The sequence below is a fragment of the Pseudonaja textilis genome, chromosome 4 (genome assembly GCF_049901715.1).
Source record: "Pseudonaja textilis isolate UNSWEBS1 chromosome 4, rPseTex1.2, whole genome shotgun sequence".
NCBI lineage: Eukaryota > Metazoa > Chordata > Lepidosauria > Squamata > Elapidae > Pseudonaja > Pseudonaja textilis.
Genome location: NC_141993.1, coordinates 16183312 through 16209862, shown reverse-complemented (window position 1 = coordinate 16209862; position 26551 = coordinate 16183312). Strand labels below are relative to the sequence as shown.

Below are 26551 nucleotides of genomic sequence, written 5' to 3'. Positions count from 1 at the left end.
GTATAATGACAGCCCTTTAGTTAATGAGATGAAACATTTAATCCCGTCAGCTTCAATTGCCAACAAAGCTGAAATCTGTCACCATTTTATGAAAAATTGAGTTGGGTGGTAGACAGGTAAAATTTTAACCCATTTCTTTTCTAAGAAATTCATCTTGCAGCTTGATGGAGAACCATACTGAAAGCATACTGCAATTATATTAACAGAACCAGCACCATAAGGAGGACTCATCCATGTTCAAGTCTTCTATTCACCAGGTGCTATTTATGCACTACTTCACTAAAGCAGGAAAGAGCAAACACCCAATGGGAACACTCTGTTGCTAGCTCACAAGTTCGTTCTTTCTTTCTTTTTTAATAGTCAAGCATTCTTAAATTTAAATTGAATTTCGGTAGCTTTATCCATCTTCTGGTTCAGTTTGTAAAATCAGAATAATTACATTTCCCTGGTTGTACCACTTCAAGATGCAGCTGGGAAGGATGACTGTTTAAACGCTTCCCTGGTAAACTAAAGCTTCTTATTAACTACTGTTTGGCTTCTCTGATTTCACTGAGAATATTAAAAAGGTTCCTCTGTTGAAATAAATAATTCTTCAGTAGGATTTTTCTTTTCCTCCCCGCAATACTATTCACAGATGTACAGCTTAGCTTCTGGCAAAGAAGGGATGTCTTGAAAGAGAGTTGAGATGCGCTGAGTCTAAAGAAATGTACTTTCAGACTTGCAAGATTGATGTCAGCCTTACTAGATGTAGCCCAGACAGGAAACATCAGAAAAGAGCTGCGCCTACTTTGTTGTAAAAGTACATTAATAGAACGCTGCAAGTCTAAAAGGACATTTGTCTCTCTACCATCTTTCTCCTTTACAGCTATAGAAACTTGGGAGAATCTCTTCAGAGCCTCTTGTACAGGTCCAGGACGAGTTGGCAAGACCAACTTGGTATGGCCAATTCGCCACAGCCAACTTGGCGCAGCCAACTCACTGCGGCCAATTAGTTATGGGACAACTTGCCCTGGCCAACTCACCACGAGGCAACTCACCATGGGACAAAAGTTACCGTACTGTCAAAGAAAATGGTGGAGTAGAACCATTAAAGAAATAATGCAAAAGGAAGGACAAATGAAAAGGAAATGACAAAAATTAAAATAATGTTTTCATTATCTTAAATGCTTAAATTGAATTGTTGAATTGTCCTGCAGTGAGTTTTCCCATGATGGGTTGGTTGTGGTGAGTCATCCCATTCCGTTCTTGTTCCTCCCATTATCCAGCTGCAGGCTACCTCTTGACTCAGTTTTCCAAGGTCTTTCCCATACATAGTTACAAATATTTTGCACTGTAGCATATTACACTCAGTTGCTTTGCACTGGAGGCTTTCAAGTTAGCAAGGGGGAAGAGAAATTACTTTAAAAAAAATGTTTCAGGCTATACTTTCTTTAACTTCACTTTAACGGAACCAGAAATGTCAAGAACAAGAGACATGAAAATTTGGGGTAGGTATTGGGTAAGCAATCAATGAGATATCTTTACATACATATAATTATTATATCATAATAATACACGTAACAACAATATATTCTACCCCACAGCTCCCTTCCAAAGAGCATTAAAAAAACACACAAATGCATTCAGTTATAAAAGAGTGATACATAGTTTATCAGTTATATACAAATATTTTGCATTTTTTTAAAAAAAATATTAAGTTTATAGGGACTGTGTGAACTGGTATGAAACCTGATAGACATAATTGTCCATTTTGAAGAATCTGGAAATCCTTTGGGGGAGAAAATGGATTAATCTATTGGATTGAAATTCTGATTAATAAAAAGGAGTTTTTAACTCAAGACAGGTATTTTGAGAGTTAACCCATCAACACAGTCAATAATTCCAATATATTTTAGCTATATTTAGTTTCTAATTCCTCATGCATATCCTGCATTTTACCAACTTTTGCATAAAACAAGGTTTATTTATTACTTTCATAATAAGAAGAAACCTGTATTTCCCCCCCAGCAGTGTTTTCTTCAGCTCACATAATTTTCATATTTACCATTTGTCTGTGAGCAAGGGGGGCAGGAATAACAATTGGAGAATAACTGGTGGTGTGAATTTAGCTAAACCCAGACTAGAAGCCCAAACCATTGTTAAGCCACCAGCCCATAATTTACATGAGATCCACTGATTAAAATTCAAAATCATTGCCCAATTTAGACGTAGATGAAACTGAAGTCACTTGCCAGGGTAGGACATCAAATTTGACATCTGGCAAAATAAGATGGTTGTGGTTTTACTTCTAAGAGTCCTATCTATCTATACAGAGCACGGAGGCTCTAAGTAGCTTGAAATGAAAGAGTAACAGAATTGCTTTCATTCATACAACTCATAACCAGCGCATTCTCTTGGCCCAGACAAATGGGTGGAGATGCTTTAAGCAAGATTTTAATGGGTAGGAAAAAAAAAAGAAGACAATAGACAGCTGACAATAGGACAACAGAGGTACATCACATGTACAACAACTGCATGCAAAGGTTTCACTTGTATTTTACACAACTTCCCCAAAGGTGCTTTCTCAAAAATGTTCTTGGATAAGAAGCAAAATGTCTTCAAGGAATAAGAAAGAAAGCCCAGCTGCCTTTTGAAAAAGCATCTTTGAGATAACCATGACTGGCTGATTGAGAATCTCCATAGATACTTTACATAATATAATTACACGGATAAATAAAGAGGCCAATTATCACAAATCCTTGGAACTTTGTGGGCTTGTTTGGATGTGAAACTGCACTGTACTGTTGTTGAGCATCAAAATGCAAGTAACTTCCCTTGTTCTATTCTAGTTTTGTTGTTGTTGGAAAGACAGTGATACAAATATGATTATGGCAGGACAGAGGAGACAAATCACAGCATCAGGGAACAGGAACGTAGGGAATCGGAGAAATGACACTCACCGGTGGGCCAGGCCTGCCGTCTAAACCTGAAGCGCCCTGGACAGACAGGGAGGGGTTAACAAAAGGCAAGAAGGAAGGGGTGAGGAGGGGAAACAAGAGGTGAGTGAAGCCGTGACCAGAGACAAACATGTGCTAACCATAAAACAAAACTTCGCTCTCAAAGACAGGTGATGGCACTTACAACAACAACGGGGAAAAAAAAACAGACACTGAATGTAATGTAAGCTGGTGGCTGGAGCAGAACTGTGAGGATGCAGACTTCGATAAATACTTCAGCAAGCAAAGGAGCAAAACACCCCCCTAAGCTTTGCTTTCTTATCCTGAGTAAAATTAGACATACAACCCTGTGGTGACAACAGCATTTCAGAGCAAATTCCCTTGGGTATTTTCCAGAAAACGAAAGTATTTCTTTTGGATGGATGAGGATAGGCTCAGAAAAAGGAATCCCACAGTGATTGTAAAAGGCCTTAATAAAGCATTACACACATGACCTTATAGCTGCAGAGGTTAATTTAAATCAGGGAACTCCAAACTTGGCCACTTTAAGGCTTGTGGATTTTAACTCTCAGAATTCTCGGAAAATTCTGGGAGTTGAAGTCCACAAATTTTAAAGTGGCCAGGTTTGGGGACCCCTGATTTAAGTGATAGGAGAGGGTTAAAACATTTTGCAGTCCCTACTCAGAGTTATAAAAATTGTAATCGTGCCTCCCTCAGGAAGAGAGCTGCACAGGACTGTTGGCATTATCAGCTTCAGAAGAGGTCTTACAATAAAACCAGGGTTATGGATAGTTGTCATTTTTGGTCTGCAATGGAAGGACGGGTGTGTAAATCCATGTCATTAATAGTTGCGAGCATATTTTTAAGCCTCCCCATTTGCATTATCCATGTATAACAGTTCCAACATCATGACCTTGGGTTTCCTATGCAGGCTGATGATTGTGTGAATGCTTAAAGGGCTTCCTTATGTCGGAAGAACGGGGGATATAAGATGTTTTGGCTTTATGTCTTCAAAACTAGGGCATGGAAAGGAAATATTTAGTAAACATGGAATCTTGTTTGTCATTACTTTCTCCATCACTTGCCCAAGCTTCTGTTCCTATTATATTGGCAACCCAGGTTGATATCAAACTTGTAATAGAAAACTAATACAGGGAGTCATCAACTTACAACAACTGTTTTTTACACTTATGACCATCGCAGCCAAGCCGCCCCCCCCATGGTCATGTGATCAAAATTAAGATGCGTGGCAACTGGTTCATATTTATGACCTTTGCAGTAACTTTCTGACAAGCAAAGTCAATGGGGAAGCCAGATTCACTTAACAACCGTGTTGCCAACTTAATAACTGCAATGATTCACTTAACGAATGTGGCAAGAAAGGTCGTAAAATAGGGCAAAGCTCTTAACAACTGTCTCACTTAGCAACAGGCTCGATTGTGGTCACAAGATGAGGACTGTCTATGTATGTTCTACTTTGATGGAGGAGACTAATGAATTCTGGATTCGAATAATACATTGCCTTCTCCATGCACCAGCTGAAATGGTGACCTTTGACCAATGAAGTTCTACAGTGCTTTGGAAAGGCCCCAAAGTGATGAAAATGTTACATGAGCCTAGTTTGATTGTTGAATAAGAGGGTTACCATCATAATTAGAAAAAAAAAACAAAAACCAAGACTGAAAAAAATGAGACTAGAGGTTAAAATTTTAGGAGGCAAATTTTTGGTGTTGTTGCCTTTTTTTGGTGATGGAAACATTTATAACTTCAGATATAGCTAAATATCAAATAATATCTCAAACATGGTCCACTTTCATTCAGATACATTAAATGGAGTCCCAGTAAAAATTGTGATGGGTCACACACACAGTCCAGTGTATTTCCTATTACTGGGCAGTTCAACTCTGCTTTTTTAAAACAACATTTTTGAAAGCAACAAAAAACATGAAACATGAAAGAATAAAAGAGTTAAAACATGATAATAGAACACAAGTAACTACTAGTAGATCTAAAGTGTCATGGAGGTAATAATGTTATTTTAATATCCTTAATTACTTATAAATTTATGGCATACATCATTTTTAAAGGAGAGACTAAGAGTGGCTATTAAGCTTCAAAGTAAAAATACCTGGATAATGTAATTTAATCACCAGAATTATGAGCTATAACCATAGGCAAGTTAGGTCAACATTAGGAATCTAATTTCTTATAAAGCTGAAGTATAAAGACTAAGAATAATAAAACCCAAACTGAGGATGAAGTTCAAATATATTTTTCCCTTTTCTTACACCCAGAGATTTGGGAAATTAATAAAAATAGAGAAAGTAAGAGAGCTTTCGATCTGAACTTATTAGGAACTAAATGTTATTTACAACAATATTTCAGTTCATATTTAGCCACAGATCCCCAAGTTTTTCATAGGAAAAGCATGACTAAAACAACTGGGATTTAATTTAGGGAAGTGATTTTTGAATATATAGTTTTCATTCTGAATAGCTGCAGTTGGGAAGCAGACTATTCTATCAAATGACACATGCATTCGCTTGAACGCTAGCTTTTGCATAGAATGATGAAAAAAAAAACTCGGTTTTTCTTTCAGCATGCACAAGTTACTGTTGTGAATCACTGAGTAACTCAAAAATCTCAAATGACAAATGACATGGTTTTTCCTGGAGACATTATTAAGTCATCCAAGTATCACTAGTTGCTAGGAGAAGTGAAACTGACCTGATCTCAGGTCTGAGAAGTAGGACAAAGTTGAAGTTAACATCTCGCCTTAAGAAATATATCCGTGTTAGATCAACTAGCAATAATCGATCTTAACTGATAGCAGATGAATGTTAGAAGGAGCAAAATAATCCCAGATTAGAAAAAAATGGGATGTTTGTATTATGCAATGCCATGCATCCATTTTCATGCCAACTGGAAGTGTGTGTATGTGTGTCTAATTCTTATGTAAAATTCTTTATGTCGTTTGCTATCAACATCTCTCTTCCCCATTGGTCTTGAGATGAGATGCTTTCATGTGCTATTTCCCCATTTATAGATTTTTCTACAGTCCAGACAATAACACAGTGCTTTTTTTAATCTACCTGATTCTAGATATTTTTCATCAGCTTCAGTTTTTGAATATTTCTATCTATTATTGTCTTTATAAGATTTATTTATTGTACCATATAAATGTTTTTATGAGTTGACACACTGCCTTGTTTAATGGGTGTGGAAAGAAAGTACCAGATTCTTTTCAATAGGCAAGCATGTGAAAACAACATTGTGTTGCCGTACGTCTTTCTTAGAGGCCCTTGAACAGAAAACTCTCTTCAAAGTATCTGCAAAGACAACACTGCTGGTTTTTACAATATTAGGAGAAAAAAGGTAGAAGGCATTTCTCAGATACTGTAAAGCTTTTAAAATAAACACAACTTCTTTGCTTGTGGTTCAAATTTGGTAGGTTTTCAGTGTGAATTTTAGTAAAAAATTCAAGCCAAATTTTATCACCCTGATTTAATCATTCATAAGGGAAAAGAATTTGGGTGAGAAGGATTGTCTGTCTGTCCTGTCCTCCCTCTGTCTGTCTGTCTATCTATCTATCTATCTATCTATCTATCTATCTATCTATCTATCTATATATCTATCATCTGGCAGTGCAGTGGCTCAGTGGTTAAGATGCTGGGCTTGTTAGCTAGAAAGCCAGCAGCCCAGGTTTGAGGCAGTTCGAAAGCATGCAAATGTGCGTAAATAAATAGGTACCACTTTGGTCAGAAGATAACTGCACTCTGTGGCATCATGCTAGCCACATGACCCTGGAAATGTCTTCGGACAGCTCTGACTCAATGGCCTTGAAATGGAGATAAGCACTGCCTCCTCCTATGGTTGGCAATGACTAACAAGTAAAATCCACAGGGACTCCTTTACCTTTACTTCCCAATTTTCAATGATTCTCCTTTACCTCAATTGTTTTTCTGGTTTTAAGTTCTGCAAAGCAAATCCTTTCCTTACTTCCAAGGCTTTTCTGAGTTATAAAACAGGAAACTATGTCACTATGTTTATAATGTTTGCTTCGGAATAAACTATTCTTTCACAGATAATGCATTTTGTTTTTCTCGAGATTGAAATCCTAGATCTATTATATTTGTGCTGTAAAACTTCAGACATTAGGAGCTGCCCAGTTGACTGAAAGATGGGTGGCTCTATAAATAGTATAAATAAACGAACAAGTAAAATAAAAAATAAAATGCTAACTCTTTGCTAGCATCTAGTGGTCATCTGGAATTCTGGAGTCCAAGTAGGCTAGCCCTACACAATATTGGAAGAGGGGCTTGAAACACTGCAACAGCTACTGATATTTCTATTTTTAAGAAGGAAAAGGAAGAAAAACTAATGCTGGGCTGATTACTGTCCCATTCAGAAAATTGCGATTGACAGCAAAATTCCAGTCCCAATTGTTGTTGTTAACTGAGGACTACTTTCCTTTCTCTTTTCTCTGAATAGTGCAAGAATTCAGCAAAAATTTTAATGTGATGAAGATGATTTCTCTCCATTTCTTTAAATGTGACTTTCATTTCCCTCAAGGACCTGAATTTATTAACATTCCAAGCCACCAAAGGTCCTTTCTTTTCCATTTCCCATTGCTTTCAATCGAAGAACAATAGTTTTTCCCAATGTAAGACACACAGCCTAGCACATTAAGATCTCTATAAAAATACACCAGTTACACCAGGCAGTAAGCGATACCTCACAAGTGGGGAGCAACCTTCCACAAAACAGCCAATACTGATCTACATCTGATTCGGCATCACATCACGCTTCCATTTTGAATTTAACTGAACTGGAGGAATAAATATTTGTGCTACAGATTCCCACTTAGGAGTAAAAGTAGACTGGGTCAAGACCAGAACATACAAATTCTAATATTATAATTTGAACTGGTCCTTAAAATAAATACGCATTAAGAGCAAGGTATCTACATACATACATATATAGGGGAAAATATATACTGTAAAGAGTGTTCCCTTGTCCAATTTTTTAGTGCCTTCTTTCTTTGTAAAACAATAAGGTTTGTATTTCCAGCTCTAAATTTGTTTTGTAATCCATTCAGGATTGACGCTCTCATTCATTCTCTGATTCATCTAATTTTAATTGTCTAATTCATTCTAGTTGTTTGGTTTCCAAGTTGAACTAGAAGACCTTCAAGGTATCTTCCAACTTTGCTATTCTGTTATTCTGTAAAGGGAGTTTTCGCTCAACCTTCCTCCTTCAAAACTATGTTAGCATTGCCACTGACAGGCAAACAAGAGATATCCCATCCTGTTAGAGATGTGACGCTAACGGTTTTGGCAGGGAGACCAGCACTAGTGCTGCTGATTTTCAAATTTCTCCAGCTTTTTAGTTTCACTGTGTTTCTACTGCTACAAAGCAACGATCTCAATAAGAAAATTGTTCAGTATCTTCCAACTGTCTGTCCTTCCTTACTAGCTCTTATTGATGTTGCCTCATGACTGTAAAAAAAGAAGAAGAAAAGAAGTGGATATCCCAGCTGTTAACTGCCTATGACAACGTTGTCTGCCACCGCCACCAACATGCGGTGGTTGAGTTCACCAATACAGGTTGTCCTCGCTTAACCATCACCCATTCAGCAACCGTTCAAACTTGCAACAGTGCTGCATGAGTGATAGTTATGACAGATCCATGAAGGATTAGTTGTTGCAGTATCCCAGTGATCATGTGATTGTAATCTGGGTGCTTGGCACCCAGGTTGCTATGATGATGTCACAGCTTCCGGAAATCACCTGGACACCATTTGCAACCTTCTGTTCCAGCTTCCTATGAGCAAAGTCAATGGGGAAGCTGGCAGGAAGTCTCAAGTGATGACCATGTGACATCCTTGCTTAATGACAATGTGGGATTTCCTTACAGATGGCAACCAGGAAATGTCAGAACTGCTGCTGCTAAGCAACGTGGTCGGGTGAAATTGCACTTTACAACTGCATCACTTAGGAATAGAAATCCTAGTCCCAATTGTCATTGTTAAACTGAGGACTCCCTGCAGCAAACCATTATAAAGTCTGGGCTTGCACAAGAACCCAGAGAGAGTCTCTTTGTTGTGAGCAAAATATAAAAAGTTGCATGTGGGGGAAATGAGCTAAATGTAGTTGTGAATTAACACATATGTCAAATAGAAAATTCCTGGATAAGATTTTTCTTTTTCCTAAATAAGGAATCCAAACTAAATATCAGTTCCTGAACTCAGGAAGAAAACTGTACCAGATAGTTCCTCTTCATTGTTGCCAGTCTTCCCCTCCTCCCATGTTATTGTGAATAAATGAATCCTGTGAGTTATTTCTTGTTAATTCTTGCATATCTCAGCATCTGAACTAGGATTTGAGACCTTTCCCCCCATGATTATGAATAAAATAATGTCGCAATCCCATGAAGCACTTTTCTTGATGTCAACATTACCCAAGTGATAATTATCTGGAGGAATTTTCTCGGATTTTTTTCAAAATCAAGATATCGTTCTAAAGTCACACGCTTCTCTGGGCGATATCTGCGCCCTTTCGTGAGTTGTATTCATTGTCATTTCTTGCTCTAATTTCCCCTTCTTTTTAGATACTTACGGGCAGCCCCAGAGGACCCCGATCTCCTTTTTCTCCTTGGATACCCTTTTCACCTTTTAATCCATCAATTCCTGCTTCTCCCTAAAAGAAAAACACATCAGAAGAAAGCTAATTCTTCTCCAGTAGGTTTCTAAATAGGAGTTAATTTACAGAGGAAAGTACTTGGTGAAATCCCAACAGCATTTGCATAGTTTAGTTTACTTTATTGTCATTGCACCTCATACAACGAAATCAAACACCGTCTTCAGTGCACATCATGACCATGAAAATAAACACAACACTGCACTGTACAGCAGAATTCAAAAGAGCTACTGCCCTGGGATAGAAGCTGTTTTTTCAGCCTATTTGTCCTTGTTTTTATTATTCTGTACCATCTGCCAGATGGTAATAGTTCAAAAAAGGGGGTTCCCAGGATGAGATGGATCTTTGAGAATGTTTTGAGCTTTCTTAAGGCAGCGGGAGCTATGAAGCTCTTCCAAAGAGGGGAGAGGGCAACCCATGATCTTCTCGACAATGACATTAACCCTCTGGAGTGCCTTCCTATCTGCCACTGTGCAATTGGCAAACCATACAGAGGTGCAGCAAGTTAAGATACTCTTTATGGTGCAGTGGTAGAAGGTCACCAGCAGTTTTTCATTCATTCATAGCAATGACAAGATGACATTCTGCTAACTTTGCTAAGGACTGGAAAAAAGAGAACTTTCAACTCCTGTATGAAAAGATAACTGAATCTTCCAAGAGAATGAATGGAAAGCATACATAAAACAGGGGTGGGGAATGATGGCCCCTTTACATCCTGTGAACTTTGACTCCCAGAATTCCTGAGCCAGCAGGCAGTCAAAGTCCACAGGTAATAAAGGGGTCATCGTTCCGACATAAGGAAGAAGGTGTGGAAGCCGTTTGAAAGGCAGAGAGCGGAGTGATGCTCCTGGGACACCTGGACAAGGATGCTTTGTGGGATGTTGATGGGAAAAGATGGTGGATGAGAAAAATGGTACGTGAAAAATGATTACTGCAAAAAAAGGAGGAATGAGAAATAAAGAAAGATACTGGTAGTCCTCAAGTTATGATCAGAATTAGAATAGAATAGACTTCTTTATTGGCCAAGTGTAATTGGACACAAAATTTGTCTTGGTACAAATGCTCTCAATGTACATAAAACAAAAAATACATTTATCAAGAGTCAAGAATCATCAGATACAACACTTGATAATGTCATAGGGTACAATAAGCAATCAAATCATACTAGGAAACAGTCAATATAAATTGTAAGGATACAAGCGACAAAGTTTACAGTCATACATTCACAAGTGGTGATAAGGAGTGATAAGGAGTGATGAGAAAGTTAACAGTAATAGTAGTGCAGACTTTGTAAATGGTTGGACAGTGTTGAGGAAATTATTTGTTAACTTAAATTAACTTAACTTCAAAATTCCCATTGCTAAACAAGACAGTTTTAAATGACTTTGCCCCATTTTATGACATTTTGCCACAGTGAATCACTGCAATTGTTAAGTTAGTGACATGGTTGTTAAGTTAATGTGCTTGTCATTGCATCACATGCCCCAATCACCATTCGTCTCAGCTTGAGACTTCCTCTCAACCAGGTGTGAGAACATTCAAAATCGTGAAAATGCAGGTAGATGTGGACAGTATATTTGAAGTTAGGTTAAATAGGGATACTGCTTGTTTATTGAATGGATTTGTAATTTAAATAAAGTAGATGTGGAGGCTGCATCTATGCCTTCAAAAGGTACAGAAAGATTCATTTATTAACCAAGAAGGAGTTCAGCTGAACTCTTATTTTAAAAAAAGTATGAAAGTTAACAATGAGCCACATTTGGGATATGCTTATTGTGTATCTATTGATATACAGACTGCTCAGAGAAATAATGTTAATGATGGAATCTGGCATATAGGGATCTGATTGTTGATTAGTGAATAAGTAAAGAATAGTCTATGATTGAAATAAATTGTTCATGAGAATAAATGGACTGCTTAGTAAACGGTTAAACATCAGCAGGCAGTAAGATAAGGACGTGTGATTTCCCTCTTGCTTTTTTATGTGTTTATGTTCATGGTGTACTGATATTAGAAGTGATATTAGGAATGTATTAATTGTGGCTGTACATCTACTTATATATGTAGACAGTGCCAACGTGAATTACAGTGAATATTGCACAGATTTGAATGATGCAATGAGTATGCATACAGCCTTACGTATTTCTGTTTGAAAAGAGAAATGGAATGAAAGACAGGACATGATCTATAAATGGAAAAAAATCTAGAGCAAACCCATTAATTTGTTTACCTTGATAGGAAGTTAATCAGAGATAAGAAAAGCTAGAGAAATTTTAGGAAAAATAAATGCTATATATAAAGGTGGAGGAGAGTATATCATTCATTGTGAGCAATAAACATTTGTGGAAAGAAATGAACATGAAAGGAGAAATGGAAATGACTACATTTCTGCCCCTTTTTTGAGGTTACAGCTGGATCTGTCAGGAGAAATATAAATGTTGAATGCAGTAGGAACAGAATACTTGAGACGTTTGTGTAGTAAAACCAGAAGATAAGAGTGTAAAAAATAAATGGATGTTGAGCAAACATGGATTAACTATAAAAGGAGAAGATGGTTTGTTTATATAGTGAGAAGAGTAAATGGATCAAAAGGAAGCGGGTTATTGAAACAGTCACGAATCGATGAAATCCTCAAAAAGACAGAAGTTTAAAAGATGGCATGTGAAGAAGGGAATACAAACAGGATCCAAACCTGATGATTTGCACAGTAGAAAGACATCGAGAGTAAATGTTCTTGATATAAACTAGATCAGTATTTCTCAACCTTATAAAGTTTAAGCTGCATGGACTTCAGCTCCCAGAATTCCCTAACCAGCTAGGTTGGGTGGGGAATTCTGGGAGTTGGAATTCCAAGCAGCTTAAACTTGCCAAAGTTGGGAAACACTGACTAGATTTTCATTTCCTTTTTTTCATGTCTTTACGTACTTCTTACATTTTCCTAACCCTTTTCTATGTTTTCCATAATGATGCATACTTGGAAGTGGGATGACACAGTGGTTGTGAACTCACGTAGAAAAAGGTGTGACGGTACAGGCCAACATTCTCAGTATAATACAGGCTAGATTTTAGTCAGATCAGCCTATTTGGAAGTTCCCAAACTCTGGGTTGTTTTGGGATTCTAGCCCTAGAAATCAAATGCCACTGTGCAACTATTTGACTGTTTTTTCCCAAATGAATGTTCATTCAAAGAAAAAAAAAAAGTGAAAATACAGTGAAGTGTATAAACTGTAGTGTAAAATATAGTTGCAAAGTTTCACGAATTAAAAAGGGGAGATTTTTCTGAGAAATCTCTTCTGGACATTATGGCCCTTTATTAGACTATAGTTGCCAGTGATCCAGCAGATCAAGATGATGAAAAATAGGACTCTACCTCCTCATCACCCTCCTCCTCCGCCTCCACTAATATAGGGAATTGACACGTAATAGATCTAAAAGGGTTTACCTGTTTTATATTCTTACATACGCTATGCAAGGATATAACAAATACTTGAAAAAAACTCAAGGATGGGCAATCCACAGCATTGCAGGCATTCTGAATACCAACCTTCAAAATCCTTAGGAGGTTTAGGCAATAGCAAGAAATAGGGAGAAATATTTTGAGAGAGTCAAAGGTTGATTGCTCCTGCTCCAAAATATGCAAAGCCATAATTTTTCTTTTAGAACAGCAGACAAAATATTTTCTATAAGGTGCCTACTTAAGTTTAGTTTGATTGTGTGTCCTTCTTACCTTAGGTCCCAGTAGCCCTTGAAGACCCTATAATTAGAATTTTAAAAAAAAGTTGGTATAATTTTCTTTCAACTTAACATTCTAGCAGTATAAAGACACCCAGATTTTCTCTGCTATTGTCATTCTTAAGCTGTTTGGCCCAATTATCTTTTTTTCCCCACCAAATTTTTATTCCCACAAAAAAACAACAACAACCCTAGACTCAATTGCTTTATACAAGTGTCTTGGCAGTAGCAGTCCCAAACTGGACCTTTGACTCACAAACAAGCAATTATAAAATCTTTCCATTACCCACAGGATATGCCCAAATTACTTACAGCTTTAGAATCTCTGTTCTACAGGTAGCCCTATTTTAGTAACAGTAATTTGGGAAAATCCATCACTATATGGTGTGGTTGTTGAGCATGATGTCATGTGACCGTGCCTCTCAGCAATGGCAATTCGGGCAGTCCTGATTGCCATTAAGTGAGGACTGTGTGGGTCATTAAGCAAAAGCTTAATATGACTGCGACCTCTGATTTCCTGTCGGCCACCCCATTAACTTTGATTGTGGGAAGCTAGCAGAGAAGATCGCAAATTATAATTAGGTGACCACTGGATAATGCATTGGTCAGAAATGTGGGCTGGTTACTGAGCACCTCGGTCATGATCATGTGACTTCAGGGGCACTGTGATGGCTGCAACTACAAGGATCAGTACCACACACTCAATGTCATTGTAAATTCAAAGGATTGTTGAACAAGCGATCATTAGACAAGTACTCCTTGTACTGGCTAGCTAACAGTCTGAGTCATAATATGGAGGAAACGTCTGCATTATGTTTGCTTGCATACCCACTCTTTATGGAAAATAACTGCATAATTTCAATAATAAAGTGCTTTTGTTAATTAATCCTACTGGCAAATCATTTTAAAGCATCTGAATACAACAAATAAATCGTGGAATGTTCATTGTGATTTCTGTAATTCCTGTATTGTCAAATCCAAGGAACCAAGGAAGACATGGGAAATTACTTCAGAGTAGTTTCTTTATTGTTGGCTGCCTATAGATAAAATTCTTCCCAGACTAAAGCACAGATCTACGTAACTATTAGATATACCTTGTGAACTGCTAAGGAGCACCCATCTTTGCACTTTTCCTTCATACCATAGATTCCAAACTATGTTGTTTCTTTGTTCCTCCTGCAAATCTGGATTACATTCTAATACATACATACAAACATACATACATACACAAACACACATACATACATACATAGTGTGTGTGTGTATATGTGTGTGTGTGTGTGTGTGTGTGTGTGTGTGTGTGTGGGGTGGGATTCTACCAGTTCGCACCTATTTGCTAGAACTGGTTGTTAACATTCTAAGCAGTTGGGAGAACTGGTTGTTAGAAGAAATTACTGGCCTAATCCTGTAAGGAAGGCAGGAAGGAAACATTCTGGTGTTGCTTACAGAAACTGCCTCTCCGTTAACCCTTATTACATTCTTGGCAGGACTGGACTTCCTGTTCTCAGGAACGTCTCTGGAGTTTTTTCCCCCTCCTTTGCTGGTACTTTGCTTGTGTGGAGTGACCATTCAAAGTTACAATGGCACTGAAAAAAGTGACTTATGACCCTTTTTCACACTTACGACTGTTGCAGCATCCCCACAGTCAGAAGACGCCAGGCGAGGAGATGCATGCCTCGATGTGAGTGATATTGAGTTGGCCACGCCCAGCCAGTCACATGATCACCGAGCTACGCCCACCAACTAAGCCATGCCCACAGAACCGGTTGTTAAAAAAAATTGAATCCCACCCCTGGTGTGTGTACTCTGGAATTTTGTGGAGCTAAACATTTTGGTCACTGCCACTGTCACTTTTTTGAATATTCTCCATGCTCCTAAACAGGACTCCCACTAATGCTTCTTGACCCTCTAGTAGGGTAAACAGTGATCAGTATGCCTCATTAATGTCCATGTGACCTCCTGCTCTGTGGGTTGCACTGGCCACCAGTTAAGTTTCTGAATGCAACTCAAGTTACTGGTTATCATCTCTAAAGGCTCTCCTGGCAGAGGGCCTGGCTGCTTGAAGGAACATGAATCTCTGGTTACTTCTACTTATCTGCTGCAATCAGGAAGAACAAAATACACTTTAGGTCCTCATGATTAAGCAGGACCTAGAAAGTGTGACTTCTCCATCATGGTTCCTGCCTTCTGGAATGATACCCCACAGATCCAAATGGCTCCCACTGTGATGACATTCAGGAAGCTACTGAAGATCTGGCTATTCTCCATGCTAAAAGCTACAGACCACACTGAGATAGTTGTAATTCTAGTGATTATCAGTTATTACACCTTCAAAAAACAGCATTTTGATTAGGCCAGGGGGTGTCAAACTCGATTTTATTAAGGGCCACATCAGGGTTGTGTTTGACCTCGGGGGTGGGGGGGCTGGGATGTGTGTGGCCATGGTGGGTGGGGCCAGCATGACATCCCTTGTGTTGAGGGGCCCTGTGGTGGCCCGAGCACCCTGCCAGCTAAAACAGGCTCCCAAGCTCCATTTTCAGCTGCAATGGCCTCCTGCAACCCCCTGCCAGCAAAAACAGAGCTCCCAAGCTCCATTTTTGCTGGCAGAGGCACCACGGGCTGGTCGTCTGCTGTTTCCAGGGTAACCCCGTGAGCTAGATTAAGCACCCCCCAGGCCTTGTTTGACACTCCTGGTTTAGGTCAATGTATTTTGGTGGAGAATTTTGTCACAATAAATAGATGGTATTAGGAAATACTTTAGAGAAAGGGGAAAAAAAACATTTGTATTTTCTTTGTAGAAAAGACTTACTGGGTTTCCAGGCGGGCCTTGAGGCCCTGGTGGACCAGTTACCTAAGAGCCAAATAGAAAAGCAAATGTCACTGACGTAATAATTCACTTTCATGCTCAGCAAATAAAAGCAGTAACCTGACCCCTTCCTCAAAATTATTGCGCAGAAATTAAACCTATCATTGTGAAAATAGTATTCGGGAAGAAGAGATGAAGAAAATTGAGCTATAGTTAGGGAAAGGAGGAATTTGTCTGATGTTTTAAAAAAATAACGTGGTAGGATCACTTACTGAAATCCCGATATCTCCTTTTTCTCCAGGTTCTCCCTTCTCTCCCTGTGAATACAACAATATTGTAATAAAAAAAGAGCATCCATGCCAAGTTATTATAGCAGTGACATTTCAAGATGGCCAAAAATTTAGATGAAGAAGTAAATAAAAATGCAATCACTAGGATACTTCTAGAACAGGGGTCTTCAACCTTGACAGCTTTAAGACTTGGGGACTTGAACTCCCAGAATTCCTTCTCCAGTCATGTTAGCTCGGGAATTCTGGGAGTTGAAGTCGACCAGTCTTAAACTTGCCAAGTTTGGAGAGCCTTGATCTAGAATAACACTAAATGCCTCACTGGCTATCATGATTAACTAGCATTCTATTTAATTCAAGGAATGTCTTTAAACTATAGTGTATATTTAGAAGGGAAGCACCCAATCTGTAATCTTGAAAAAAAAAAAATCCTGCAACAATCACTTTCTAAACCTACTTTACCGCAGGGATATTCTTTCCATACCCCCTGTGTACGCTTTGTTCCTTCTCAAAGCCTGCTTTGCAGTTGTTGCTTACAACTTGTGAAAACTGACAGTCATGAGGAATCTCTAGGTCACGCAACAGCATGAAGCTATGTAGAGAAATGGGTATTTGGAGATTTTGGTCTTGGCAGATCTTCTTCGTTCAAAGGAATCCAGCCACAAATATGTTGAGTGGCCTTAACTGGCTATCTGAACTTCAGCTAAGGAAGAAAGTTCAAGGCAAGTTGTTTTGCTCAAGGCATGTTGCTTTTGTCTCTTAAATGATTTGTATTTGTTGACTTTCTTGATGGCAATGGCAGAGGGTTGTTTTTTTTAATTAGAAAAATAATTTGGTCTGCTTACTGTCAATCCTGAAAGTCCAATTGGACCGATGAGACCAGGAGGTCCAGGCATTCCTGGGTCACCTTTAACTCCATTTAGGCCATCAAGACCCTACAGGGAAAGAAAGATTTTAGGTGGAATTATGCAATGAGAAAGATACGCTAATTGCTTGTTTCTTTCAAATGGGTATAATCTATTTCTATATATAAAAGCGAAATATCCCTCACGCATCAACACAAAATCTCCAGAACCGTAAAGCCTACAAACTTGAAATTTGGCACGTATGTTCCTCTTGGCTTCTAGGGGCTCATTGAGAAAGGATTTTTTGAAATGACCACCAGAGCATTAGTATTTCCTATATTATTATTATTAACACGCTCTGATGCTAAGGAGTTTTATTCCTCCTCCCCACCTGAAAAGATATCTGTTCCAAATGCAAAACACAAGCAGAGGAGAGGAGTTTCAGTTTCAGTTTAACAGCAGCAACCAGCTTTAGTACAGAACAATTGAGCTAAGCCACTCCCAGGCTCCTTGCTGTCTCCTTGCTCACACAGTAAATACTTTTTCAGTTTCCAAAGAGCCCTGAACTCTCGCACACGCTGAAAGATGCTACCCAAATGAATACTGATGGATGCTAGTAGGCAGAATTTTTTTCCTTATTTTCCTCCCCCAAAACTAAGCCCAACCACATAGTTTTGTAGCGAAGCACGGGTATCAAGCTAGTATTTGTATAAGATCATAGCTATTGCATATCTCCCGTCTACTTCCTCTTTAATGATTCTTAGAATCATAGGATCATATGATTTTATGATTCTGTTGAATAACATGGGGTCCTCTGTGAAAAAGTTAATTTCTTGATGTGTTTTTAACAGTCTCTAGTTGAAAAGCACATTAGATGCAAACTAAGCAATTCTTGAAAAGAACCTCAAATGTATTACAGAATCCTCGCTTCAATAGCCAAGAAGCTATGTGGGAAGAAAGAATATAGTTCGAAAATGGGCCAGTCTGGGTCTTTACAAACACAGGTATTAAACGTTGAAGTTGGAAACTTTTTAATGGCCTCCTTTATAGTCCTGAATTGGGTCATCTTAGTATAGAACAGGTTTTCTTTCTAAAAGATATTGTATGATAAGGTAAAAGTAGAAGAAATAGTAGGAGAAACACTTTAAATGCAGCCTTGAAAAGATAAGAAAGATTTCTTTTCCCCATCTTGACTTAAACAAAGGACTTTTTGTTCCTTTACTACAGCCTTCAGCCGCTTGACTCCCATGCTAAACTGGCTAGAAGTCAAGATGGTTTAAGGCAGGCTTCTCCAACAATGGTGGGATTCGATTTTTTTTTTAATTACCGGTTCTGTGGGCATGGCTTGGTGGGCATGGATGTGTAGGCATGGCAGGAGAAGGATACTGTAAAATGTCCATTCCCTCCCTACTCGTGGGGGAGGGTTACTGCAAAATCCCATTCCCTCCCCACCCCACTAACCTGCTTTCCAGCTCCGTTCTCCTGTGCAGGGCAACCAAAGAAGACCCAGCCAATCAGCTGGAACTTGGGAGGCAGAGAAGAGATGGGGGTGGGGCTAGTCAGAGGTGGTATTTGCCGGTTCTCCGAACTACTCAAAATTTCCACTATTGGTTCTCTGGAACTGGTCAGAATCTGCTGAATGCCACCTGTGCTCTCCAATCTTGGCAATTTTAAGACTTGTGGACTTCAACTCCCAGAATTCCTCAGCCAGTTTTGTTTTGCTGGTTTGTCCCCTGGTTTAAAGTATTTCTTTGTGGGTTTCAACTCCTTCCTTTGCATCTAACCCAGTGATGGCTAGGAGCTCTCTCTGAACTGTAATCAGTTCCTGACTCATAGACTCCTCAACTTCTTTTTCCTTCCCACCCAAGCCAGGAAGTACACAACCCTTCTATTTGTGGCAATGTCTTTGAAGGATTGATAAGAAAAGAAAGGTCAAGAGTTTTTCAGTCCTAACTTGTCACTTGGTCTAACAGGGAAACTTAGCGGAACTGGGGGAAAAAAAAGAAGGAACTAGCAGAGATGGTTAAAATAAGTGCTTTAATCAAAGAAAAGAATGCATCCAGCTTCCTTTCTGTTTGGAAGCTGCTTCTAGATTTTGTGCTTGGGATAGGAACAAAAATAAAACTTTGGGATTTGCTGATTAAACAGGTTTGTTGTTAGGGAAATGGCTAGTATATATTAAGTATGCAAAAGTAAAACATCAAAGTATTTTTATTCTGCTGCACTGAAAAGAGTTGGATGTTAATGCTTTTCTTTCTTTTTTCTTACCTTTATCCCACACTTCTCTCTCTCTCTCCCTCTCTCCCTCCCTCTCTCTCTCTCTCTCTTCCCCACACACATACCCCCTCTACAAAATTTTCGTTTGGATTTTGGATTTTCATAAGTTTAATAAAATTATAACAAAAATGACCAATTAAAAGCAAGCTAACGAAACTAATCAGCATTTCTCCAGTTTGCTATTGAGCCTAACAAACAAAAGACAGACAGACAAAGGCCCATCCTTTCAGGTCAGGCAGTCCAGGGGAGACTGTTGAAGGCAGAGGGGAGGGGTAGACGAAGTGCCCGCCAAAGCGCACATCAACCAATTGCGATGGAGGCATTTTTGTAGGCCAGAATGAAGTGGGATAAGTCGACTCTGCTTGCACCAGTGCAGAGAGGAAAACGTTATTTTTTATTTGGGGGCACAAAAAGAGGTGGGCTTCAAAAATTTTAGCCTGGTTGCTGGGTGGGCGTGGCCATGGTGGGTGTGGCCTAGTCGGCCTCCTGCACGATGGTAGGAGGGGCACTTTTGCTCTCCCTGGGCTCTGGACAGGGATGGGATTCTACCAGTTTGCACCTATTCGCTAGAACTGGTTGTTAACATTCTAAGCAGTTCGGAGAACTGGTTGTTAGAAGAAATTACTGGCCTAATCCTGTAAGGAAGGCAGGAAGAAAACATTCTGGTGTTGCTTACAGAAACTGCCTCTCCGTTAACCCTTATTACATTCTTGGCAGGACTAGACTTCCTGTCTCAGGACCTTCTCTGGAGTTTTTTCCCCCTCCTTTGCTGGTACTTTGCATGTGTGGAGTGACCATTCAAAGTTACAATGGCACTGAAAAAAGTGACTTATGACCATTTTTCACACTTACGACTGTTGCAGCATCCCCACAGTCATGAGAGGCCAGGCGAGGAGATGCATGCCTCGATGTGAGTGATATTGAGTTGGCCACGCCCAGCCAATAACATGATCACCAAGCCATGTCCACCCAGTCACATGACCACCAAGCCACACCCACCAACTAAGCCATGTCCACAGAACCGGTTGTTAAAAATTTGAATCCCATCCCTGGTTCCGAAGGCTCTCTGGAAGCTGGAAACGGGCCCATTTCTGGCTTTCCCGTCCTTCTGGGAGGCCCATTTTTCAACCTCCCCGAGCCTCCGCCCGTGCCCTGCACTTACCTGCATCCAAAATGGGCCACGTGGGGACTCCAGGGAGGAGAGGGGTGGGTAGTAGGGAGCCTCAGTGGCGCAGTGGTTAGAGTGCAGTACTGCAAGCTACTCCTACTGCAATTTGACAGATCGAATCCCACCAGGCTCAAGGTTGACTCAGCCTTCCATCCTTCCAAGGTGGGTAAAATGAGGACCCAGATTGTTGGGGGCCATAGGCTGACTCTGTAAACCGCTTAGAGAGGGCTGGAAAGCACTGTAAAAGCAGTATATAAGTCTAAATGCTAGTGCTATCTAGTGCCAGCTAAGAACGGGATTTGGGGGGGTTCTCCAAACTGTGCAGAATGTTAGCCAGGGGTTCTCCTGAACCCTTGTGAACCCCCAGTAGCCCACCCCTGGACACAACACTTCAGTGGCAATTCGGGACAGGCTGAGGATGATGTGATCTGCTCCCATCTCCCCAAACACTAAATGCCTGTCCTCATGCTGGACGACTGAGCAAAAAGTATGGATCACGCCAGAGCCTCTGTAGGTAATGATACTATATGGAGTATGATAATCCCATATTCAATAATTACCTAAATAACAGTACAGGCTAAATGCATTACTTTTCAAATTTTTCTTTTACAGTTCTGCTTTTAATCAGAAGGAATCTATTTTTCCTTTTGTTTGAAGACGGAGGCAAAGAATGAATTAAGCAGTTCTGCTTTGTTCCTGCTGCCTGTCACTTCTTTGCCATCTTCTTCCATTAGTGCACCAATCATTTCCTTGACTTTTTTCTTGTTTTTTTTTTTACATGTTGAAAGACTTCTTTAAAAAAAATACAGGTAGTCCTTGACATACAACAGTTAATTTAGTGAGGGTTCAAGCAGGGGTGGGTTTCAAATTTCTTAACAACCGGTTCTGTGGGCATGGCCTAATTTGTGGGCATGGCTTGGTGGTCATGTGACTGGGTGGGAATGGCTTGCTAACTTGGTGGAAAAATCAGGAACAAGGCTTGGTGGTCATGTGACTAGCTGGGTGTGGCTTGTATGTAAATATTAGAAATATTTAAGTAAATATTGAATTTTTCATAAAAAAAGAGCAATTTTTACCCAAAACCAGACAAAGCAGGCAGGCAGATTGAGTTGCTCACAAAATCACAGATTCACTAAGAGATCTATGATTCTGCAACCGGCTACCTGAGTCTGCACTGAAAAACAAAAGCTTCGGTCCCAAGGAAGGTTCAGCTCTGCTTTTAGATTAACTAGAAAGCAAGAAATCCAATGATTTCCTGCTTTCTAGCTAATCTAAATCTCCCGGCACAGCAGAACAGCTGATGGTCAGGAGGAAAAAAAGGAAAAATAGCAACTTACCAAACACAGACAAGTTGGATGGTGTGCATGCCAGGTAAGGGGTGAGTGGGTGGGGCGGGGTCAGCCAGTGGCGCGATTTGCTGTTTCTCCAAACTGGGCAGAATCATAACAACTGGTTCTATAGAACCAGACTGTCCAGGTAGAATCCCACCCCTGGGTTCAAGTTACAAAGGCATTGAAAAAAGTGACTTATGACCATTTTTCACATTATGACCGTTGTAGCATTCCCAAAATTCACACATTTGCAATTGATTCATACCTGTGACACTTCAAGTGTCCCGGCGTCATGCAATCACCCTTTGCAATCTTCTGATGAGCAAAGTCAATGAGGAATCCAGATTCACTTAATAACTGTGTTACTAACTCAACACTTGGAGTGATTCACTTAACAACTGTGATAAAAAAGGTAATACGATGGGCAAAATTCACTGTTTCACTTAGCAACAAAAACTGGGGGCTCAATTGTGCTTGTAAGTCAACGACTGCCTATATTTTTAACATTTGTTGCAAGTCTAAGTTCATTCTGACCCTTACTTTCCTGATTTCATCTTTGCAGATTCCCAGTATTTGCTGATATTCTCCTTTAGTTATATGTCCCTATGCCCATTTTTTTTCATACTTGTCCTTTTCGTCTCTCAATTTATCAAAGAGTTCTTTGTGCAACCTTGCTGGATTTCTCTGGGGGTCTCTTATTGAGGATGCTCCATCACCAGAGGTGGTATTCAGCAGGTTCTGACCAGTTCTGGAGAACCGGTAGCGGAAGTTTTGAATAGTTCAGAGAACCGGCAAATCCCACCTCTGACTAACCCCACCCCCATCTATTCTCTGCCTCCCGAGTCCCAGCTGATCGGCTGGGTCTTCTTTGGTTGCCCTGCACAGGAGAATGGAGCTGGAAAGCAGGTTAGTGGGGTGGGGATGGAGTGGGATTTGGCAGTTACCTTCCCCCACAGGAGTGGGGAGGGAATGTAGATTTTACAGTCTCCTTCCCCTGCCATGCCCACCAAGCCATGCCCACAGAACCGGCAGTAAAAAAAATTTGAATCCCACCACTGTCCATCACTGGAGGTTTTCAAGAAGAGATTGGACAGTCGTTTGTCCAGAATGCTTTAGGATCTCCTGATCAAGCAGACAGTTGGATTAGAAGACCTCCAGGGATTTTTCCAACTCTGTTATTCCATATTCTGTGTAAACAGTTTTCTTCACTTATGAACAGAGTTAAACTCAAGAATGCCTTTTCATGGCAGCTTCAGAGAGTAGAGACGCCTCTTTGATTATTTAATGATGTATACGGGTATATAGTACCTGTTTCTCATGTCTAACTCCTTACCTTTTCTCCATTGCGTCCTGGAGGACCTGGCAAGCCAATTTCACCCTGAGAGGAAAAAGTGAAGCATATATATATAAATTATTAACCTTGGAACTTTGTAGAAGACCCATGAAGATATTATTATTATCATTATTATTATTAATAATAATAATAATTTATTGTGGATGTACTTATATACACAATATACACATTTACTTTACACCAGGGTTGACCACCAAACTCATAATTTTAAGTCCCATGGACCAGAGACCCTGGGAAAATCCCCCCAAAAAGTCTGCAGGAAAATTCCCCACCCCGTTTTCCTACCGATCGATCGTTCTTTATTTGGGATCACGGGATACCATCTCCAACTCGGTTCTCAGGGGGTGGGAGAGAAAGACTTTTGGCTTCATGCAAGGAAAGCAGCAGAAGTCTTTCTTTCTCTCCCCCAAACTCCACCAGAAATGAGTCTTTATGAGACTTGTTGCAGCCTCTTGGAGCAGGATGCCTTGCAGGGTCCCAGAGACTCATTTCTGGTGGAGTTTGGGGGAGAGAAAGAAAGACTTTTGCTGCTTTCCTTGCGTGCAGCCAAAAGGAGAAGAAGAAAGAAATGGAAAGAAGCAGCTCAGTGGCCAGGTGAGGCACGTGGGGCGCATGGGGCAAGTTTCCCCCCTTCTGTCCTTTCCCCCCTCCCCTTACTACCTCGTGTTGTTCACAATGCAAGCGATGCAAGCCTTGTGTTCCCACGGCCCATGTGGGCGGCGCAGGCTTGTGTTCCCACGCAGCTTCGATTAATTGCTTTGGGGGGTGCTTTGGGGATGACATTTCTCTGCGGACCACCAAAATTTGTCCCAGGCCCACTGGTTGGCAGCCACTGCTTTACGCAATACTTTTACTTTTACTAAACACTAAATTTACTAAATTTTATGAAATTTGGGAACCATTTCATTCAAGAATTTGTGGATCAATTAGCACTAAAAGTTGAATTATAACTTAAATTCGTTAGGTTCCAAGAGTGAAAATAATGCTTGTTCTTTGGGTCGCTAAGTTGTTCTTGAATTTAGATTGTTAACAGGATATAATTGTGTCAGCTACAATCTAATTTTCTGCCAGATAGGAAAATGAGGCACACACATTTCATCCCCTTCTTCTTTCCCTGTAGTGAGCTACAGTCATCCAGCCATCTTGCAAGCTATCCACAGTCATTTCTGTGACATACGCAGCTATATAAATCATATGAATTAATAATGAATTAAAAGAAGATGGGTGATCAGCAGGACCAAAGACAAACATTTGCTGCATTGGGAAATCTCCTATTAGCAAGTTGTCAATTCCATTTGCACCGCAAAAGCTTTCGTAGTGTTTTCGTTGTAGTGCATTTTACAGTGCGATCCATGTCTGGATGAAGATTATCTGATAAGAAGGACGGTATCTTCCTCTGCTTCTGTTCAATTTTCATCATATTCATTCAATTTTAATTAAGCAGATGGAAAAGGCTTTATCTTCGCTGACTGTTAGGAAAGACTGAGGGAATTACCTTCTGTCCAGGCGGTCCAGCTGGTCCTGCAATGCCTGGAAGACCAGGAGGTCCCTGATAGAGAGAGAAAAAACCTTCATGGTTTAACAGCATATAATTATAATTATTTATTTCTCTTTCTTTTTTTAAAATAGTATTGTTATTTGGAATAAAGTGTGTGTGTGTGTGTGTGTGTGTGTGTGTGTGTGTGTGTGTATGTATATGTATGTATTTATGTATGTATGTATGTATGTATGGGGCATTCAGCTTTGTTTGGGTATTTTCCCACGTCATTATAGTTGTGCTTTTAAAGTTGTAGCAACGTTTCGGCAGAATCTCATCTGCCGTCATCAGGCTTCTGTATTGTGTTCGGCTGGATTTTAGGGACTGCGATACATGAATTCAGCACACATAATACAGAAGCCTGATGATGGCAGATGAGATTCTGCCGAAACGTTGCTACAACTTTAAAAGCACAACTACAATGACGTGGGAAAATACCCGAACAAAGCTGAATGCCATACTGTATATCTGTATACACACACACACCAGGGGTGATATTCAGTAGGTTCTGACCAGTTCTGGAGAACCGGTAGCAGAAATTTTGAGTAGTTTGAAGAACCAGCAAATACCACCTCTGACTGGCCCTGCCCCCATCTATTCTCTGCCTCCCAAGTCCCAGCTGATCAGCTGTGTCTTCTTTGGTTTCTCTGCACATGAGAACGGAGCTGGAAAGCAGGTTAGTGGGGGTGGGGAAGGAATGGGGATTTTGCAGTAACCTTCCCCTGCCGTGCCCACCAAGTCATGCCACGCCCTCAAAACTGGTAGTAAATTTTTTTCAATCCCATCACTCTCTCTCTCTCTCTCTCTCACACACACACACATGAATGTGGTGTATATATAATCAATTTCTTTCAAGCTCCTTAGAGTAGACAAAGGTCAAATGGGGGGAGGGAGATATTACTGAGTGCCTTTCTGTCTTAGACTATTGATCACTCTTCAATACCCTAATTACCCTGGCAAATGAATAGAATGCCAAAATTAGTTTATCTACCAGTCTCAGTTAAGTACTGGATGCACCTGTAAAATGTAGGAGGAAGAACCTGACATTCCCACTGTGTTAGTGTTGGTCAAGCTGGCTGGGAATTATGGAAAGTGTCATCCAATATATCCAGTGAGGGGAATAGTGAGGGGAATTCAAGGATATACACCTGATTTCCTCCTCCGCTCTCATTGGCTCGTGTATTAATAAATCATGGGAGTTAGCTTTGTGTATGGAGATGGCCTTCTGAACTGTAAAGAGTTCCTGTTTATTTCCTCCTAGTCACCCACAAACTATTTCTTTTCTGGGCTGCCATTTTGTACTCCAAGAAAGTCACAAGGTGAGATGAATATAGGACCAAAAACGGATGCTTTGTTCCCTCGAATAGGAGGACAAATCCTGCATATACCCTTTTAGTAACTACTGTAGTTGCCACCGTTGATTTTTGGGAGGGGAAGAGCTTTGCTGGCTGAGGAATTCTGGGAGTTGAACTCCACAAGTCTTAAAGTTGCCAAGGTTGGAGACCACTGCTATATCCCACTGAGATGCAAGAAGGTATCTATCAACAGATACTTTTCCCAGCTTCATGTGCTAGGATAAA

The 26551-nt window shown here is 40.0% G+C and overlaps 1 protein-coding gene across 1 annotated transcript in view; it reads right to left on the bottom strand.

Annotated features, from left to right (window-relative positions):
• The window catches only part of COL13A1 (collagen type XIII alpha 1 chain), a 128208-nt gene that overhangs the window by 26095 nt on the left and 75562 nt on the right, over nucleotides 1-26551 (bottom strand). The window contains exons 25-32 of the mRNA XM_087932127.1: nucleotides 24930-24983; nucleotides 23414-23458; nucleotides 17305-17394; nucleotides 16445-16489; nucleotides 16176-16217; nucleotides 13362-13388; nucleotides 9554-9634; nucleotides 2940-2975 (exon numbers count right to left, since the gene is read on the bottom strand). Of these exons, the coding sequence (XP_087788253.1) occupies nucleotides 2940-2975; nucleotides 9554-9634; nucleotides 13362-13388; nucleotides 16176-16217; nucleotides 16445-16489; nucleotides 17305-17394; nucleotides 23414-23458; nucleotides 24930-24983 (420 nt within the window). The remainder of the gene's footprint in view (nucleotides 1-2939; nucleotides 2976-9553; nucleotides 9635-13361; nucleotides 13389-16175; nucleotides 16218-16444; nucleotides 16490-17304; nucleotides 17395-23413; nucleotides 23459-24929; nucleotides 24984-26551) is intronic.